The 18,646-nt window shown below is 48.9% G+C and overlaps 1 protein-coding gene across 1 annotated transcript in view; it reads right to left on the reverse strand.

The window, feature by feature from the left end:
• Positions 1–18,646, reverse strand: part of LOC135809010 (synaptonemal complex protein 1-like) — an 86,507-nt gene that overhangs the window by 21,141 nt on the left and 46,720 nt on the right. The window contains exons 14-21 of the mRNA XM_065322266.1: positions 15,025–15,141; positions 13,600–13,704; positions 13,241–13,344; positions 13,068–13,110; positions 12,202–12,276; positions 9,866–9,936; positions 4,950–5,031; positions 61–123 (exon numbers count right to left, since the gene is read on the reverse strand). Coding sequence (XP_065178338.1) covers positions 61–123; positions 4,950–5,031; positions 9,866–9,936; positions 12,202–12,276; positions 13,068–13,110; positions 13,241–13,344; positions 13,600–13,704; positions 15,025–15,141 — 660 coding nt within the window. The remainder of the gene's footprint in view (positions 1–60; positions 124–4,949; positions 5,032–9,865; positions 9,937–12,201; positions 12,277–13,067; positions 13,111–13,240; positions 13,345–13,599; positions 13,705–15,024; positions 15,142–18,646) is intronic.

Raw genomic sequence — 18,646 nt, forward strand, 5'->3', positions numbered from 1 at the left:
TCTGCTCATCACCCTTGTTCACTCTCCACATGAAAGAGTAAGTCAAAGTAACTAACTGACCTGCTTCTCAGAAGCTCTGACTTTCTTCACTTCTTCAGCGAGGTCTTTCTTCAAGGTCTTTATCTGCAAGCAGGAAAAGAAGAGGGTAATCCGATGAAGTGCTATTGAAGACAACATCAAACAATGAAGTGACAAATTACTAATACCTCAGAAGTAGCGACGAACTCCACCATTCTAAAATAATTCGAACTGTCTACCTCTCCACACTGCGCTCTTGGCCCACATTCACAACACCATACTCCATAGCGAGGAAGTTCGTTCTTGGATAGATGCTTCATATCCTCCAGACAGCTGTTTGGCTCATTGAGAGCTCCTCAGTGGAGGTAGATAACGAATGAATAGCAGACAAAGGAATGAGTATATTTATAGGGTAAGGGGCCATCCGTAAATATAGATATATATTTAGAAACGAAAACTAGTCGTTTAGGGGGGAGGGGGTTGAGCGCCTGTTCGTTTCTCGAAAAATATCGATGTACATTTTGCATGCGTGAGCAAGTCCAGGAAAAAGATCAAAAATATCGATACTATGTACCATTTGTATGTGTTCGTTTCTCATGGAGGGGGGGGGGGGGGGGGTTGAAGAGAAACGACTAGTTTTCGTTTCTAAATAAATATCGGTATTTATGGAAGGCCCCTAAAAGTGGCGCATTTGCGCACTTTCTACATAGAAAAGTGGCCACAAAGAAGTTGACGGTGACAAAAGTTCTAAAGGTGGTAACAAAACGCACAGTGCTGCTGGGACATGCATACAGATGGCGCTAGAATTTAGACTAGCGCGTGAAGCAGACAATCTATTATAATTTCACACTAACGTTGCCACACATCACTATGGGACCATTAATTTCAATCTATCATTATGCATTGGAAAGGCTTCCTGTCTGAAGCCTTTCCATACTGGTACTCGATGTTTCAGTTTTGTGACACGAGATTGGCACGAGAATTAGTGTACCGCTGAGTGTACCGCTATACACGTGGTCGACACGTAGTCGACACGTTGTTGATATTTTTTTGACACGTGACCCCGTCAACGGTCTGCTTTGTGCCAATGCCACTCGGTAAACGCCGATGTCGCGTACGACAAAGACGACTATCCCGTACGCGAAATAGTTGAGAATTGCATGACGTGGACCTGACGGCAGCCCCTTTTCCGTACCCATACTGCAAAGTACAGCCATTGATGGATACCTTTTGCACCTGGAACGACCCCTTAAACGCTGTCGCGGCGACTATCCCGTACGCGAAATAGTTGAGAACTGCTGACGTGGACCTTTTGCACCTGGAACGGCCCCGTAAACGCTGTCGTGTCGGCGGAGTGAATGTGCAGGGTACTAGGGTGAAAAGAATTGCTGCAAAGACGTCCCCTCTACTAGGCTCTAGGCCTTTGCCTTTGGAGACATCGTCGGCGAACTGAATGCGCAGGGCGAAAAGAATTGCTGCAAAGACGTCCGCTCTAGGCCTTTGGAGACATCGTGGGAACTCCTTCCGGTACTATACAAACTGCTGACGTGGCCGTGGACATGTACATGGAGAGTCATGGTGGGACTTCATGTACATGGATACATGGTGGGAATTCCTTCCGGCACCCCCATACCGCAAAGCCAACGGTGGGGAAGGAGAAGTGCAGACGTGCAGAAAGACGAACGAGGAGGAACCAGGACGAGCGAGCAATGGCAGGACTAGCTGGACCGTAAGTAATAGCTGAATTGTGCATGACAACTTGACATCCATGCGGCACTCGCCACTTGCCACTGCATATTTCTTGTCCACTAACAATGTCTCTCCTCTGCCCCCTGTGTGTCCACGGCCCTGTTGCTGAATTGGCCCGATGAATCGAATGTCTTCCGCAACTGGAACGGCCCCGTGAACGCTGTCGCGTCGGCGACTGAATGCGCAGGAGGGAAAATATTGCTGCGAAGACGTCTCCTCTAGACGACGGTAAGGCACCCCATTGATATGTTGCCAGTGTGTGCCAGGGTATCGCGCGATGATGAATGAGAAATGATGAAGGGTACGGTGGGACTTGTACTCACGTTATCAGGTCGAGAGCGTATTGTAGTCACTCTCTCTATTCCTGTACTTCATTACGTTTAAGGTGTACGTATAACTTCTCAAAAAAATGTAATGGTCTACAGTCGTGTCGGAAGGGTACGGTGGGACTGTAGACATGTTACCTTCTAACACGTTATCAGGTGGAGAGTGTCTTGTACTCACGTTATCACTATATCAGGTCGAGAGCGTATTGTAGTCACTCTCTCTATTCCTGTACTTCATTACGTTTCAGGTGTACGTATAACTTTTCCAAAAAATTTAATGGTTCACGTCTTCAGATAGAGAGCGTATTGCACCGTCTAGTCTCTGTAGTGCATTGAGATTTTGTTGATCGAACATGAAATGGATACACAGACAAAGCCAGGTCAAGTACATGGCGAGATGTCGCCAGAAGAACGTCTTCAGGTAGAGAGCGTATTGCACCCACTGTCTAGTCGATTTTGTGGATCGCACATGAAATGGATACACAGACAAAGCAGGCCAAGTACATGAGAGAGTGGACGATGTGCAGATCGACACGGCCTGCGGGTACTTCATTAAAGTTACCCGTGACATAACTAGGATAAAAGTTAATCACTGCAAAAACATTGCCAAGTATGTGAGCACTTTGGACTTGACAGAAGAGTGCACGGGCGACGTTGACAAAACATACCGCGGTGACTGTCACTATCATGACAGCAGGGCACATTGCACGCAGCATCGCAGATCGTGTCGAATTGCGCATCATAATATTGCAAAATTGCTCCTGTGCATGCAAGTGGATTTCATTGCACTTCTCAGTTTGGGAAATGCTCGATTATGACAATTCTCCGTGTGAGTGCACTAGCCCTGAACAGACATGTAGGTGAACCGTTTGTGGTGTCTCATAGCCTACCTCACGACCTTCTGCTTTCTTTCTTCATCACTTGTATCTTGCAGGTATATCATCCCGTGACGACCACATTGAAGTCTGAATTTGAAGTGTGAAGATGCTTCAGCAACCACATCGTACTTTTCCATTGCTTTCATTGTGCTTCTACTGTGCATGTGTGTAACTTGTGGGGTAAACATGTGATGACATTGTATGCTGGCGACACGGTCAGATGTTCATGCGTCTAACGTACACCTGCATGTTATGCTTTGAAAAGGGTTTGCCACTTGCGATCCTGGGACGAGTATCAGGTCCGCTTTGTCCTGTGTGGGCTGTATCAGATTGCTGTTCACTTCTCTATCTGTTGGATATGTGACTTTCTGCAAGTTTCTGGTGTATGATGGCCACGTCCTTGCTTGTCACTTTGTATGATATTACATTCTGTATTCGCTGCTTCCATGGCATGGTCTGCAAACTGCAATCCTTGGGCAAATGTCATGTTTGCTATGTTGTGCTTTGGCCGTCAGCTTGTCTACACGCTGTAGTTGAATTATTTTTGTTTCACAACTGACTTCCTCAAGTACGCTGGCCACTGCTTTGCATGGCATTATACATGAAGAATTTCCTGTTTGTGTCGTGTGCATGTGCGTATGTGTGCGTGGCCACGTGTGTGTGCCGTGTGCATACACATGTTTGTGTATCTGTGTGCGGGGTAGCGAGGCGGGGAGGGCTGGTATGTATCAGTGTGTTATTGCAGTCGCATGGCTACATACAGTACATCGCGCGCGTGGTCATCATGTTTACCTTCGGGGTTGGGGTGGGGAGGGAACGGAAAAAGAGCTGAAATTATCCATATAAAAATCGCTCTGTGAGCGGTTCAGAAAAACCTTTACTGGTACTGCCCCGTCGTAAAAGTAAGAAATTAGAACTGGCCCATTGTCCCCCCAAATGCGAACTGATCCACCTAAATCGCGAATGACGGGACCCGAACGCACCAGTAGCACGAGGTTCCTACCTGTGGATGCAGATGGGGACGTTGGTCCGGACCATAGGCCATGTACTGTACTAGCGGTAGGCTTCCCTATCAAAATAATAAATTCTACTGCTACTACTGGTGTTACCCTATGATAATTGCCGTGATCCTGTGCCCTCCCGACCTCGTGCTACTGGTGCGTTCGGGTCCCGTCATTCGCGATTTAGGTGGATCAGTTCGCATTTGGGGGGACAATGGGCCAGTTCTAATTTCTTACTTTTACGACGGGGCAGTACCAGTAAAGGTTTTTCAGAACCGCTCACAGAGCGATTTTTATATGGATAATGTATGTGTGGCTACGTTAGTGCGAACTTACAATAGATTGTCTGCTTCACACGCTTGTCTAAATTCTAGCACCATCTGCATGTATGTCCCAGCAGCACTGTGCGTTTCGTTATCACCTTTAGAACTGTTATCACCGTCAACGTCTTTGGGTATGCAACTTTCTATGTAGAAACTTGAAAGTGCGCAATTGCGCCTCTCTTACCCTATAAATACACTCATTCGTTACCTACCCCCACTGAGGAGAAAAGAGTTGTGAATGGAAAGAAACCTGAAAAAGAACTGAATTTCAGGAACAGCACTCAAAACAGGGACCTTCATGACAGGCCAACCACGCTCTACAACTTTTAAGTTTTAACTGGGGTGTACTCGTCATATCAGTAGAGATTGCTCAACATATTTAGACTATTGGTCATCTTAATGTATTTGTCATTCACAGTTTGCATTCAAGTATATTAGTCGCTACTCGAATTTGTAGGGTGGGCAAATTGCCAATAGCTTGCCAAACACACTTTATAAAAACTCGGGTGTATCAATATCCTTGTCAGTTTTGTGCCTTGTTGTCGCCCTATCTGACTGTATATTATCTCGTTACCTTGGTGGGCTGTTAGTCATAACTAGTAACTTATAGGTCCTTCTCTCTTTACAAACACACTTTGTCAAACATTTACAAACCTGCTGCTGCTTCTTTTCAAGAGCTTCTCCAGCTTTTCCACTGGCGGAAGATGCATTCTCCTGGGTTTGTTCAATCTTTTCCCTGCATTAGGCACAACGTTAGCAAATTGACCGAAGAGCACCAGTATCACATGGTGTATGTACAAGTTTGGGTTTTCTGAAGCCTGGCAACATATCTTGACCATGGAAAATATTATTGACATACCATAATTATGTGTACACTACTGAATTGACACTCATATGCACCCCTCTATGTCCAAACATGGAAATTTGATACATGCAGATCGTCAGGGACTCGACCAGCTACAACTCTCAGAATAATAGACATTGAGGTGAAAACAAAGGCCATAGACCTCACGGACCCATTGGCCATGCTCCGCCCAGGACCTAAGGCAGCATTGCTCTCACAGGCGCTGCCGGATGCCTTCGTAAATGCGTGAGTATCAGGGGCGGATCCAGGATTTTTCCAAGGGGGGTTCAATTTTTTCCCACCCTACTTAGTGTCGTAATATCTGGACTCTATTATGCGTACACTACTGTACACTTATGACTGTATGCGTTGCATGCTGTATGTACGTCACACAGGCCGTTTCCCGGTCCCGTAGGCCAGAACTTTGATGTGCTTCACTGGCTCGGGACTTCTCTTGTTTTTCACTTACCTACTGGTTGTGCATTTCTTGCCAAGTATTTCACAAAGCTTGACGCCAACTCTGGGTTTTACCAAGTGCCCTTGGCCAAGGAATCCCAGAAGTTGACCACGTTTATCACCCCGTTCGGGCGTTTCATGTTCACACGTCTACCATTCGTTATTTGTTCGGCTCCCGAACGTTTTCAGAAACGAATGGCTCGGATCTTGAACGGTGTGGTTGGTACCGCATGTCAGATGGACGAGGCTCTTTCGGTAGCACTGAAGAGGAACATGATAACCGGCTGCACCAGGTGCTACAACGGCTCAGCGACAACGGCGTCACACTCAACCCGGACAAGTGTCTCTTCAAAGTCACTTCTGCCAAGTTCTTGGGTCATATCATCGACCAAGACGGCATCCACTCTGATCCCCAGAAGGTGCAGGGCATTCAAGACTTCACGCCATGCCAGGATGTCTCGGATGTGAGAAGCTTTCTCGGCCTCGTCAACCAGCTTGGCAAGTTCTCTCCCTCACTTGCTTCCGTCTCACAGCCGATCCGCGACCTTCTCAAGAAAGGCAATGCTTGGTCCTGGGGACCCCCTCAGCAATCGGCATTTGAAGAGATCAAGGCTCTTCTGTCGTGTATGCCTGTTCTTGCTCTGTACTCCCCCGAGTACCCAACTATTGTCTCTGCAGACGCCTCGAGCTATGGTCTCGGTGCCGTTATCAAGCAGCAACAGCCGTCCGGCGATTGGAAACCCGTATCGTTCCAGTCTCGTGCGCTACTGCCGGCAGAGCGTCGCTATGCTCAAATAGAAAAAGAAGCTCTTGGCCTCACCTGGGCTTGCAACCGATTCTCTGATTACCTCATTGGTAAGAGATTCACGCTGGAAACCGATCACAAGCCTCTGGTGCCCCATTTCAGCACTAGTGCTCTCGACTCTATCCCTCCACGTGTACTTCGGTTCCGGCTCAACCTGATGCGATTTGATTTCGACATCGTACACATCCCTGGCAAAGATCTAATCGTTGCTGATGCCTTATCTAGGTCACCTGCGTCGCGTCCTCTGTCCGCTGATGACGTCCGCCTCCTCGACGACGCAGAAGCTTTTCTCGACAGTGTGGTTTCTCATCTCCCTGCGTCTGATGCAAGACTGAGTGAGATTCAACACCAGCAGGCTCAAGACCCAGTGTGTCAACATCTTGTGCAGTACACTCTGTCCGGTTGGCCAAGTTTACAGTCTGCTCCAGTGTCCGTTAAGCCCTACTACGCATCCCGGCAGTCATTCTGTATCACAGATGGCCTGCTCCTGTACGGTTCCAGAATCGTCATCCCGGACCAGCTCCGTCCAGAAGTCCTCCAGCAGCTCCATGCTGGTCACCTCGGCATCACGAAGACCCGCGAAAGGGCTCGCCAGTCAGTTTGGTGGCCAGGTCTAAGCGCCCAGTTGGCTGATATCGTGTCCAATTGCCAAGCCTGCGCTCGTGACAAGCCAACGCCAATGGAGCCCCTGCTGTCCTCACGTCTTCCCGAGGCAGGAAGTCGCTGCCGATTTCATGCAGTTCCAAGGCTCTCAGTACCTAGTTGTCGTCGACTACTACTCCCGATGGATCGAGCTTGCTCAGATGTCCCGTACTTCTGCAGCTTCTCTCATCACGCAACTGAAGTCCATGTTTGCGCGTCACAGCAATCCAGATGTGTTTGTTTCGGACAATGGTCCCCCATTCACAAGTGCAGAGGTTTCAGCATGGCTTCAAGAGCAAGGAACCACCCAGCGCATGAGCAGCCCTCTTCATCCGCAAGGCAACGGCTTAGTGGAACGCGGAGTGCAGACCCTAAAGCATTTGCTGGTGAGGGGAGGTGATCCGTATGTTGCTCTGCAGAGCTATCGTGCCAGTCCACTAGCACATGGCTTCAGTCCTGCGGAGCTCCTCATGGGCCGCCACATCCAGACGCGTTTACCCATGTCGGCAGACGTTCGACGGCCATATCTCGTAGATCGCACAGCGTTTGCCGCCAAAGATGCCTCTCTGAAGTCCCGGCAAGCGTCGGATTTCAATTCCCGCCATCGCGCTCTCGATGCTCCGCCACTGGTCCCGGGTACCGCTGTCTTTGTTCCGGATAGGAAAGAGCCTGGTATTGTCACTGCCGAGCATTCCACCAGGTCGCTTATCGTGGAGACGCCGTCCGGTTCGGTTCTCCGCCGCAACTGCAGTGACCTCATCGTCGATCCGCCTGCAGGTCCTGTTAACGCTGTGGACACCGGTGAGCCAGCGTCACCCGCCCAACGTCCATCTCCAGGTACTCCCGTCCCTGAGCGTTCCGGTAGAGTTACCCGTTCCGGACGTGCCGTTCATACTCCCATCAGATTCCGTTAATCATTTAGCGTTACTCTTTCGTCTTCAGCATTTTTCCTGTTTTGCTAACTTATCGCTCTCTTGCTGCGCGCCCTGAAAGGGGAGATGTCGTAATATCTGGACTCTATTACGCGTACACTACTGTACACTTATGACTGTATGCGTTGCATGCTGTATGTACGTCACACAGGCCGTTTCCCGGTCCCGTAGGCCAGAACTTTGATGTGCTTCACTGGCTCGGGACTTCTCTTGTTTTTCACTTACCTACTGGTTGTGCATTTCTTGCTCCTCATTAGTTTACTCGTCCATGTCTCCTTGTCCATATTGAGAATAATACTACACTTAGTAGTCACACTGACGAAATGATGACATACAATTTACATGTACATGTATAAAAGTGCACGTTTGCGTGACATTATTGAAGACACGCGCCACAAGGAAAAATTTTCATTCAATGTCTTTGCCGCAGAATAGCTGATTGGTACTTTTCTCCAGCAGCTCGTCTATAATAATTGTCCATCATATTGTACTCCGAGCCACCCAATGTTGATTCCAATATACTGGTATGTAGAGTAGGTTCCATAAGGTAGGCTTCCTGCATCTTCCGTGTCTTAGTCAGTGACGTCCGCAGTTGGGGAAATTTTTATTATTGGATGATGGGAGGTTGAACTTGAACGTGATTTCCAAAGTTTCGCTCTTTGTTTCACCTTCGACACTAGTGGCTACACTTTTCTTTGGAGTGTCACCAAAATTCAAGGGCAGCTGGTCTTGAGCCTGCCTCTTTTAGACACCTGGACGAACTCTAAGACAGCTCAAAAAGCACGAGCCGCGACGGCACCGCGCCATTCAGAAACTAGTAATAGTAGTGTATTTGAAACTTACTTTCGAAGTTTCCGTAGCAGCTCAACAAGTGCACCTCTTTCTCCAAAGCGAACGCGTACCGGTAGGTCTATGTAGCTGTATATTCAGTGCGGATCTACTTTACTTTGCACATCTACTACAGTAGTAGTAGATCTACGTACAAGACAACAATGTACTACTAGTAGTAGTACTACTACCAAGCTGCATAGCTAGCGGACCGCTCCGGCCTGGGCTGACTGGGCCATAGCATGTGTTAGTGGTCACACCTGAACTATGGTCGGAAAAAATCAGGGGGGTTCATCTGACCCCCCCCCCCCCCCCCCCCTGGATCCGCCGTTGGGTATGCTACATGGCACTGCCATCACCCAGGCGTACAGGGTGTCGGTGTCCTAAACATCCTTTTTCTGAGGGACTGTTACTCTCCATGTCTTCCCCACTACTACCATCAACAAATTCACCAAAGTACATTGTACAAGTAATGATATCGTCTTCCGCAGTGAGAGCCTCAATTATTTGTAGGAGAACTTAAATGACGAGAGTTCCACTCCCTAAATTCAAATTTGCATCCAGTGGTGGCTAGAATGAAGTATTCATGTAGCTGGTGTCTGTCTCAGCGCAAAAGATGGCTTCATCCTCACCAGAGACGCGATCTGATAGCGAAAGGACCTCTCAGTTCAAGCCAAATCACAGCTCACTAGCTTTTGACAGAAGGTTACGGCACTGGTGGCACCCGCATATTTCCGTCATTTTTCGACCGCGCAGATCTCAGCAAAGTCAATGAGATGGATCTCTTCAGCATCATGCATGAGCAGTGTGTGGGCCACATGATTTCCTCATTGGTTGATGCTTCGCATCAGAACAGGCATGGGTTTGCATGCAAGTTGAATTGGTCGAATTCGACCAACTCAATGCAAGTATGGCCAGTAAAGGGATAAAACCTAGACTCAGCCAGCACAGTGGTATTCAGTAGACACTGTTCGATTATAACGTTACTTTGTGACATCAGTTTCTGACAGCATATTCTTTGCAATAGTGTTAGACAGTAGAGACCGATACCGCAACTACATACCGTAACTGAGCGGATTCCTCTTCCATATCAGATATCATCTTCTTCTGTTCTGTTTCAGTCTCAACATGATTCTGTGAATCCAGCACAGGATACAAGGAACAAGACAAATTAATACTAAGGGCCGGGTTCCACTGTGGCTCTGCGACTCCTCTGCTCCGCGGCACTTGGCTGCATGCAGCGGAGCAGCGCAGTTCCACCGACACTCGCCATTTGCGGTACCGCGGTCATGCTCGAGGTTTTTTTGATTGTGTTTTATTTGCCTGCCTGCGCGTGTGCAAGCGCGAAATCGAAAAATCCTCGTGTTCTGGCCTGTGCAACGAATTACAATTTGAATTTTAAAATTCTCGCGTATAAAACAATGGAAAGTACTGGAAAAGTGGCCGAGCCACGACCGCGGCTTGCAGTTTTTGATCAAGCAGCGTAGCGAAAGTTCGTGGTGAGCCGCGGCCTCGCTGCACCAGTCCGAGCCGCGGTCATTATGGTAAATGGTAATGATGACGTTTCATGCCGCGGATGACATGCAGCGGAGCAGCGGAGCCGCAGTGGAACCTGGCCCTAACAAACACTGAGGTTTTTGCTGCATGCAGTTCCATGAGCACACTTTATCAGTCTCAGGTGAAAGGTATTCCAACTGTATCTACATGTACTAATGTATGTTGTGCGGGGACAATCAGTAAAGCAATCCCTCCGTGTCCAGTTTGCAAACCACACCCACTTACAGCAGTAGCTCTTGCTGTAGCATATCTGGTTGAGACTGTCCCGATAGCAAGGTGTCGCAAATCTCACAACTGAGATCATGAATTATTCGTATTACATGATCTATATCTATTTGCTTGACTCACATGGCAGTGAAGACACACGTGGAAAAAATGGCAGTAAATACACCAAGGCGGCACGATATACGAAGTGGCAGCGAAATCCCGTAACTTACTGTGGTAATAATATTCCTCTTAGGTGAGTGAGCTCCCCGTAACACTGTATCCAATTGTACCAATAACTAATTATATCATGTAAAACTTTCCTAGCAATCACATAAATAGCCAGCCTTTCTAACAATAAACATCTCCAATCGCTCCCTTGAACCCTCGACTACACTTGTGTGAGCCGTAGAACAGGTGAGCTACTTATCTACTTGAAGTCAACTATATTGGTTGACTGCCTGGTGCCACTAGATAGATCACTGGCCATGACATGTGGTGCTGTGACCAGGATCAAGCGATAATGCTAAACGTTTTTTAATGTAGAAAGGAAAAGGACATAACTATGGAAACGAGTTAAGAGTAACTCTCCATCACTGTAATCAGATACTATAATACAGTCAGAAAGTGCAACAACTAGGCACAAAACTGACAGGTGTCAGGACGTCGAATGTCTCAGTACTCTGTCAGTTTTGTGCCTAGTTGTTGCACTTTCTGACTGTATATAGTACTGGTTACAGTGATGGAGAGTTACTCTTAACTCGTTTCCATATGTCCTTTTCCTTTCTACATTTATTATTCGCTCAACATCCGAGTTTTTTAATGTGTGTCCTCTTCTTGAACAGAATGACGGACAATCGAAGTACCACCTTGACAAGATCACTGCCAAGGCACGCAAGTCACCAGCAGAACTTGTTGGTGGCCTTGCAGGCCGGCACATCCGCACTCGAAGCGCTGAACCGACCAGCACAAGCTCAGAAACTCCGGGCTCTGTCACGCGGGTTGACATCTGTCCTGAACTCGCTGAAGAAGTTCGCTTTGGCAATCGAAGAAGGGCCTCCGCCCAAAAGACCACGACAATCCGGTGTTGCACCACTGAGGTCAACACCCATAGTAGAGAGGTTCGGCTACAAGTAACGCGTACGCGACGAAAGTGTTGGCCACACGTTGCAAAGCTACGCGGGCGCAGAGTTTGATTCGGCTTCGCGTTGTGGCAAGCCAAGCCGGATCTCCGGGACAACCAAAATGGCGACATCGAAGGTTCTTGAAAAATCTTCGCGGAGCGCGATCCGTGTAGATCGCCAGATTCACGTCAAGTCGTGAGCTCCAGACCGCGTCCTTTTCATCCTCAAACCCAGTTGATAGATCTACACGTAGAGTTTGGCCCAAAAACGCGTAGCCGAACCTCTCTAGTAACTCCTGCAGTTGCCGCTGCCCGGGACGCCGCCAAGGCGGAAAGGGAACGCCTGACGGCCGCAACCGACGCAGCCGCCGTCGACGCCGCCAGTCTTGCCTCTGCCAAAGCAGAGATGCTGGGCCAGGAATACTGCCTGGTGTGCTGGTTGTGAGTTTGCTAGTGGAGTTGTCACACTAGCTTTGTATCATATGCACACCACAGACACAATGGAGGACACTCACTTTTATCTCAGACTTTGCACTATCCAATGCAGAGGAAATGCTCTGGTGTTCCTTCTCCAAAGTTTCTTTGCACTCCTGTGAAAGAACGCGAGACGAAACGTGTGAGTGAGCCTAAGTCTTAGCAAATCAAAGCTAAACATCTCAAAAAACACATGCGTATGACAACTGTAGGTGGACTATGCCATGTCATGGTTGCCATTGAGAAAAAAAGAAATTATGACAGTCTTGCAGAGTCCGGGTGGTGACAATTTTATCTTTAGACCATAGACCCCTTGCACATGGATGGCCCATGGCGCTGCACTCGAGGGACCCACATTTTGTGGAGAACAGGTAGAGAGAACAGCACGATGTGATGGAAGCAGTGAATTGCAAAAGGTCAATTACCTTTTCACTGCCTCCAAATAACTCCAACTATAAATGGATAACGTTCATGCACTATACTGCTATTACCGGTACCAAGAGTAGATAAACAAGAGTGTGCAACTCGCGGATGGGTAGGCCCACGGCGGAATTTTTTGTTGACGTAATCTTTTCGACGACGCACGAGCTGCGAGTCTTTCGGAAAGTTTTCCCTCGTGCTCTTGGCCGGCTTTACACTACAAGGTCGGTGCCCAGCACGTGCTCTCACACTGCTCTGCGGCGAAATGCGCGTTCTTCTGAAAAAAGGTGACGTCAACAAAAAATTCCGCCGTGGGCGGGGGTATCTGCAGATTGTGCAGGAGAGATCCGGAGTTGCACACTCTTGTTTATCTACTCTTGCCGGTACTGGTATATCAAAGCATAGCGGGTGTCATTGGTTGATGATAACATACTACAGCAAGGGTCGATTGTCAGATGAAATGAGTGTTGCAGCCGTAATATCTTACCTTTAAGGAATCAACTTCAATGGAAAGTTGAGCATGGCTTGTTCTGCAGAATTCATCAACAATAAATTAGAACACAAACGTTGAAACCAAGTTCTCATCGCTACATGTACATGTACGTACAGTGAATGCACTTGAATGAGAACCACAGAGCAGCGTAGAGTTAACAAACTCACTTCAATGTTTCCAGTTCCCCTTCAGTGCTGTGCAGCTGATCGCCAAGGTCTCGTTGAGATGTTCGAGCCTTCTCTAGATCACTGTGCATGTTTGCAAGTGCACCCTATAACCACAGACAACACAATGCCCCACAGATAAAATTAATCAAAACTAACCGTTTCTGCACAGAATCACTATTCGAATTGAGCTCTTCTACAACATTTTAAAGGGGCTGTCCGGGGTTACTGGCTGTCAAATTTTTCTACGGATTATTCAGCCCCCGTCCACCCAATGATGTAGTGAATAGGGCAACCACACAAAGCTAGTACCAGCCATGGAGGTGGAGGAAAAAGTTTCAACATGCAACCATCCAGTTCACCTTTTGTATAGCCAATTCATCTTGAAGGCCAATGTTCTTGTCACTCAGAGCAGCACAGTCCGCCTTCAAAGTGGCAAGATCCTTATGAGCAGCTTCAAGGTGTGTCTTAGAGAAGAAAAAATGCAGAAGAAACCACAAGAAACAATGGAACAATGCATGATGATTAGAACGTTGTTCGTCAACATTTCTATATTTAGGGTAACACAGAGCTCACTGACTTGTCAGTTTGAGCACTCTGGCAAGGTACGTTCGGGCCTGATTGGAAATTTTTATTTCCATTGCTATCAGGTTCGGCCTCATTTCCTCTGTGCTGCGCTGATGAGTTCAAAAAGAACGAAACAGCATGCTGTCCGCAGATTGAGTATTTCGCTCCTGCTCTTGTAGCAGTTGAGCACTCTTGCGTGGGGTAGTGCCTTTGCTGTTTGCGTTACGCAGAGCTCACTGACTTGTCAGTTTGAGCACTCTGGCAAGGTACGTTCGGGCCTGATTGGAAATTTTTATTTCCATTGCTATCACGTTCGGCCTCATTTCCTCTGTGCTGCGCTGATGAGTTCAAAAAGAACGAAACAGCATGCTGTCCGCAGATTGAGTATTTCGCTCCTGCTCTTGTAGCAGTTGAGCACTCTTGCGTGGGGTAGTGCCTTTGCTGTTTGCGTTACGCAGAGCTCACTGACTTGTCAGTTTGAGCACTCTGGCAAGGTACGTTCGGGCCTGATTGGAAATTTTTATTTCCATTGCTATCAGGTTCGGCCTCATTTCCTCTGTGCTGCGCTGATGAGTTCAAAAAGAACGAAACAGCATGCTGTCCGCAGATTGAGTATTTCGCTCCTGCTCTTGTAGCAGTTGAGCACTCTTGCGTGGGGTAGTGCCTTTGCTGTTTGCGTTACGCAGAGCTCACTGACTTGTCAGTTTGAGCACTCTGGCAAGGTACGTTCGGGCCCGATTGGAAATTTTTATTTCCATTGCTATCACGTTCGGCCTCATTTCCTCTGTGCTGCGCTGATGAGTTCAAAAAGAACGAAACAGCATGCTGTCCGCAGATTGAGTATTTCGCTCCTGCTCTTGTAGCAGTTGAGCACTCTTGCGTGGGGTAGTGCCTTTGCTGTTTGCGTTACGCAGAGCTCACTGACTTGTCAGTTTGAGCACTCTGGCAAGGTACGTTCGGGCCTGATTGGAAATTTTTATTTCCATTGCTATCAGGTTCGGCCTCATTTCCTCTGTGCTGCGCTGATGAGTTCAAAAAGAACGAAACAGCATGCTGTCCGCAGATTGAGTTTAGGGTAACACAAATAGGAGAGAAGTCCTCCGGCTCGAGAGAGTGCACAATGCTCATGAGAGAAGAGCTAATCCACACAAATGATACTGAAGATACTAGTAGTCCATTTTAGTCCATTTTGGCTTGATTATTTGTAACATGGTGCTCACCTCAACTCCCTCCAGGCTGTCTTTCAAGCTCAAATAGTTGCTATGAGCAGCAGCAAGTGTCTCTTCCAGAGCTGATTTTTGTGATTGCATGCTTTCCAACTGTGACTCGAGTGTATCCTATAGGCAACAGAGGAGGTCCAGTGAAACAACAAACAGTCAATGAAGACCTCACACATACTGGTACACACACAATATGCTCAACACAAGTACACAAGTCAATATTACAACTTTGCAAGATATCCACCGATGTAGTAGTTGACACCTATAAAGGCTACAACCATGAATAACATGAAGACTGCAATAGCATACAATCCAGCAGTACACTATAACAATCCCACACTTGTACTGGACCTATTGGTTTGTGCATGGGGAGGGGAGGGGGAGGGGACTCTGATGCGCAAACACAGCATCACAAAGAATCACTCCTGGCATTATGACAGATCATAACATGAAGTACCCATTGGACCGTTTATTTTCAGGTGTGTGCGTGGGGGGGGGGGGGGGGGGCACTTCAAGTTCAAACTGTGCTGTATCTAGTGCTGGAAAGAATTGTTTATGTCTGATGTCTTCGGAGACAGGTCGGAAACGGGTCTGCTAATACTGGTGGTCCATAATGCTGGATCATTACAAACATTTTGGTAGAAGGAATTTGCTGGCTGTACATTTCAACATATTCATGTAAACGCCGCCAAAACATTAGGACTATAGCTACCATCTACCTTTCTCCTAAGTTTTCATACGGACGGAAGAAATCTGGGCCTAGTCTTCGGGGTGCTGAGTCCAATGGTCTTGGTCCGAGGAAGCTGAGACGCTCCCTTCCTCCTTTATTCCCAATCGAACTCGCGCACTTCCATCGAAACTGGGTGACTGCGCCCTACTAGATTGGGATTTGTATGGAAAAAGTCACTAAAAACGCCGTTTCGTTCTTATAAAAGCACGGATGACCGTGATTGGTCCAAATGTTGCAGTCTTTTGGCCGCTGAGCCGACTGGTTTTGGTCCGAAAAGGCTGCAATGCAGCGTTCGGCTCTTATTCCCAATCGAACACGGTTGAGTAAGCGATCACGTGCTCATACGTACACCAGTCGCCTGGTCACCGTGCCTGCAGGCTACAATTTTCACACCAAGGTTCAACTCAAAGGTTCAAACTAGGGAGTCGTAAGAGGCTTTTACGACTCCCTGGTTCAAATGTTCAACTCGAGTGACAGGAACGGGCCCAAGCAGGTTGTAAATCAGGGAGTAGTACTACTCCCTGTTGTAAACTCAGCACCCCGAAGACTACAACTGGTGAACATTTGATTTTAGCGTATACTTCAACTTGGAATGCAGTTGCGAGGGTGGGAAACACAACAAACTTGCATAATAGAGAGGTTCAGCGTAACGTAACTACATCAGTAAAAAAACGTAGTCGATCTACGGAAAGGCTGACGTAAACTGCATGCAGATCTGTGTTCCGCCATACGGAGTTTTCAAAATCACGTAGCTGCCCTTGGCAACTCCGAACGTGACAGTGTACAACCGGATCGACCTGGGGAGAGAGTCATGAATGTGTACCACAATCCACTTACGGAGCACCTACGTTATCATAGCCCTATCTACGTACTCTACGTGGACAACTTTCCATAAGTGGAGCGCAAACACGCGAATTCACGGGTGTAGTATTGTTTCTTCTTCAGTCCAAAACAACAAGAGTCCAGAGTCAAACCATGCACAGCAACTAAAAGCCGCGAAGTCCGTTTCATGCGCGCGCGCGGGAAACGGCACATGCTACATGCATAACATCACGATGTACTACTACTACTACATGCATCATGAATGTCTGGAGTGGCCAAGGAATGCCACAGCGCGTAGGAACACGTGAACACTACATCTCTCCCAAGCACAGATGAAAAAACGTAGGGTGAAAAGTGGAAAACTGAAAACTGAAAACACGAGGCATGGATAAATGACTTGATGTCAGGCTGTCCCTCTCCCTATGCTACAGATAGAAAAGGCGGAGCAGGTAAACAGTCACACAAAGGATAAAAAGGGAAAAAAACTGAAGCCAGTCTGAGATTCAGGGTGGACTTGATGCACACATACATCAGGTGGCGCGTGCTGTTTGGACATATTTGTGGACCGCCTTGGCCGAGCGCGGTGGCTGCTGACGCCGCCGGTGGGGCAGGGGTGGTGTTGTCGGTGGGGCAGGGGTGGTGTTGTCGGTGGTGGCGGCGGGGTAGGTAGTGGAGGCTCGGGCGACGGAGGATGAACCACGATAGCGGGAGCCGGCTTCGTAAATGACACATGCCTAGAGACCCGCTGGCCTGTGACTGGATGGGTGATGACCACGGTGGAGCCCGTCATCTCGTCCACAGTCCATGGGTTTGGATCCCAGATTGAGTCGAGCTTGTTGTGCTGCCGTTCGTTCTTGCGCAGAACTTGTTGACCCGGCTTGAGGGTGATGGTCGAAGCCGGTTGCGCACTGCGATGGTGGTTCGCCGCCTCGCATTGGCGGGCGCGGAACGCATGCTCCTTGTTCGCCGTGACGGTCGCATCTGGTGCTGGGGCCGTGCACAGGCTGGGGAGAGTGTCCCGGATGCTGCGGCCGAACATGATGGTAGCTGGCGGCAGGCCTGTGGCGGGGTGGGGAGTGGTGCGGTATGCGAGTAGCCACTCGTCAAGTGCAGCACGCAAATCTCGGCCATCCAGTTGGGCAGCACGGAGGACCTTGCCGATCGTGCGGTTCATCCGCTCCACTGCACCATTGGCTTGGGGCCAGAGAGGAGGCGTGCAACGGTGAGCGATGCCCATCTGGGCCAGGAAACGGTTGAACTCCGCCGAGCGGAACTGGGGGCCGTTGTCAGAGACCACTTCTTCTGGCAGGCCGAATGCTGCGAACGCACTGCGGAGCACTGCAAGTACGCCAGCTGTAGCGGGAGTGGAGTTGAACACGTGAGTGACTGGGTAGCGACTCAGTTGGTCCACCGCAACCAAGAGTGTGCTTCCGCCTGGCAAGGGGCCATACAGGTCGACAAACACCCGTTGCCATGGCGCCGTCGATGGTGGGGTCGGTGTGGATTCCGGCCTGTATGGGCCTGTTGGCGTGTTTGCCTGACAGGAGAGGCATTGGCGGCAGAGGGATTCCGCAGCGGACGTCATGCCAGGCCACCAGACTTTCGTGTACAGTCGTTGCTTGGTCCGTGTCATGCCTTGGTGGCCGGAGTGGGCCAGTTGAAGTGTCCGCTCTCGGAGAGACAGTGGAATCACCAGACGATGGTCCTTGAGCAGGAGACCGTCGGCGGCGGAGAGTTCATGCCTTTGCGTGTAGAAAGGGCGGATGTCCACTGCCTTGTCGTCCCACATGCCCGTCTGCAGTGACAGCAGCACGGCCTGGAGCGTTGAGTCTGCTCGAGTTGCGCCTTGGATGTCGGACAAGAGGAGGGCGTTGGGAACAGAGGACTGCGCGATGGCATTGATATAGGCGGTGTCCTCCTCCTCACCAACATTCGGCAGGGGAGGATGTGGCTGAGGGTGACGACTCAAGACGTCTGCTGGGTTGGAAGGGCCAGGTTCATACACCAGCTTGAAGTGGAGGTCTTGGACCTTGAGAGCCATCCGTTCAATGCGGGGTGGAGGTCGTGAAG

This window comes from Sycon ciliatum, chromosome 2 (assembly GCF_964019385.1).
Source record: "Sycon ciliatum chromosome 2, ocSycCili1.1, whole genome shotgun sequence".
In the NCBI taxonomy this organism is placed as follows: Eukaryota; Metazoa; Porifera; class Calcarea; order Leucosolenida; family Sycettidae; genus Sycon; species Sycon ciliatum.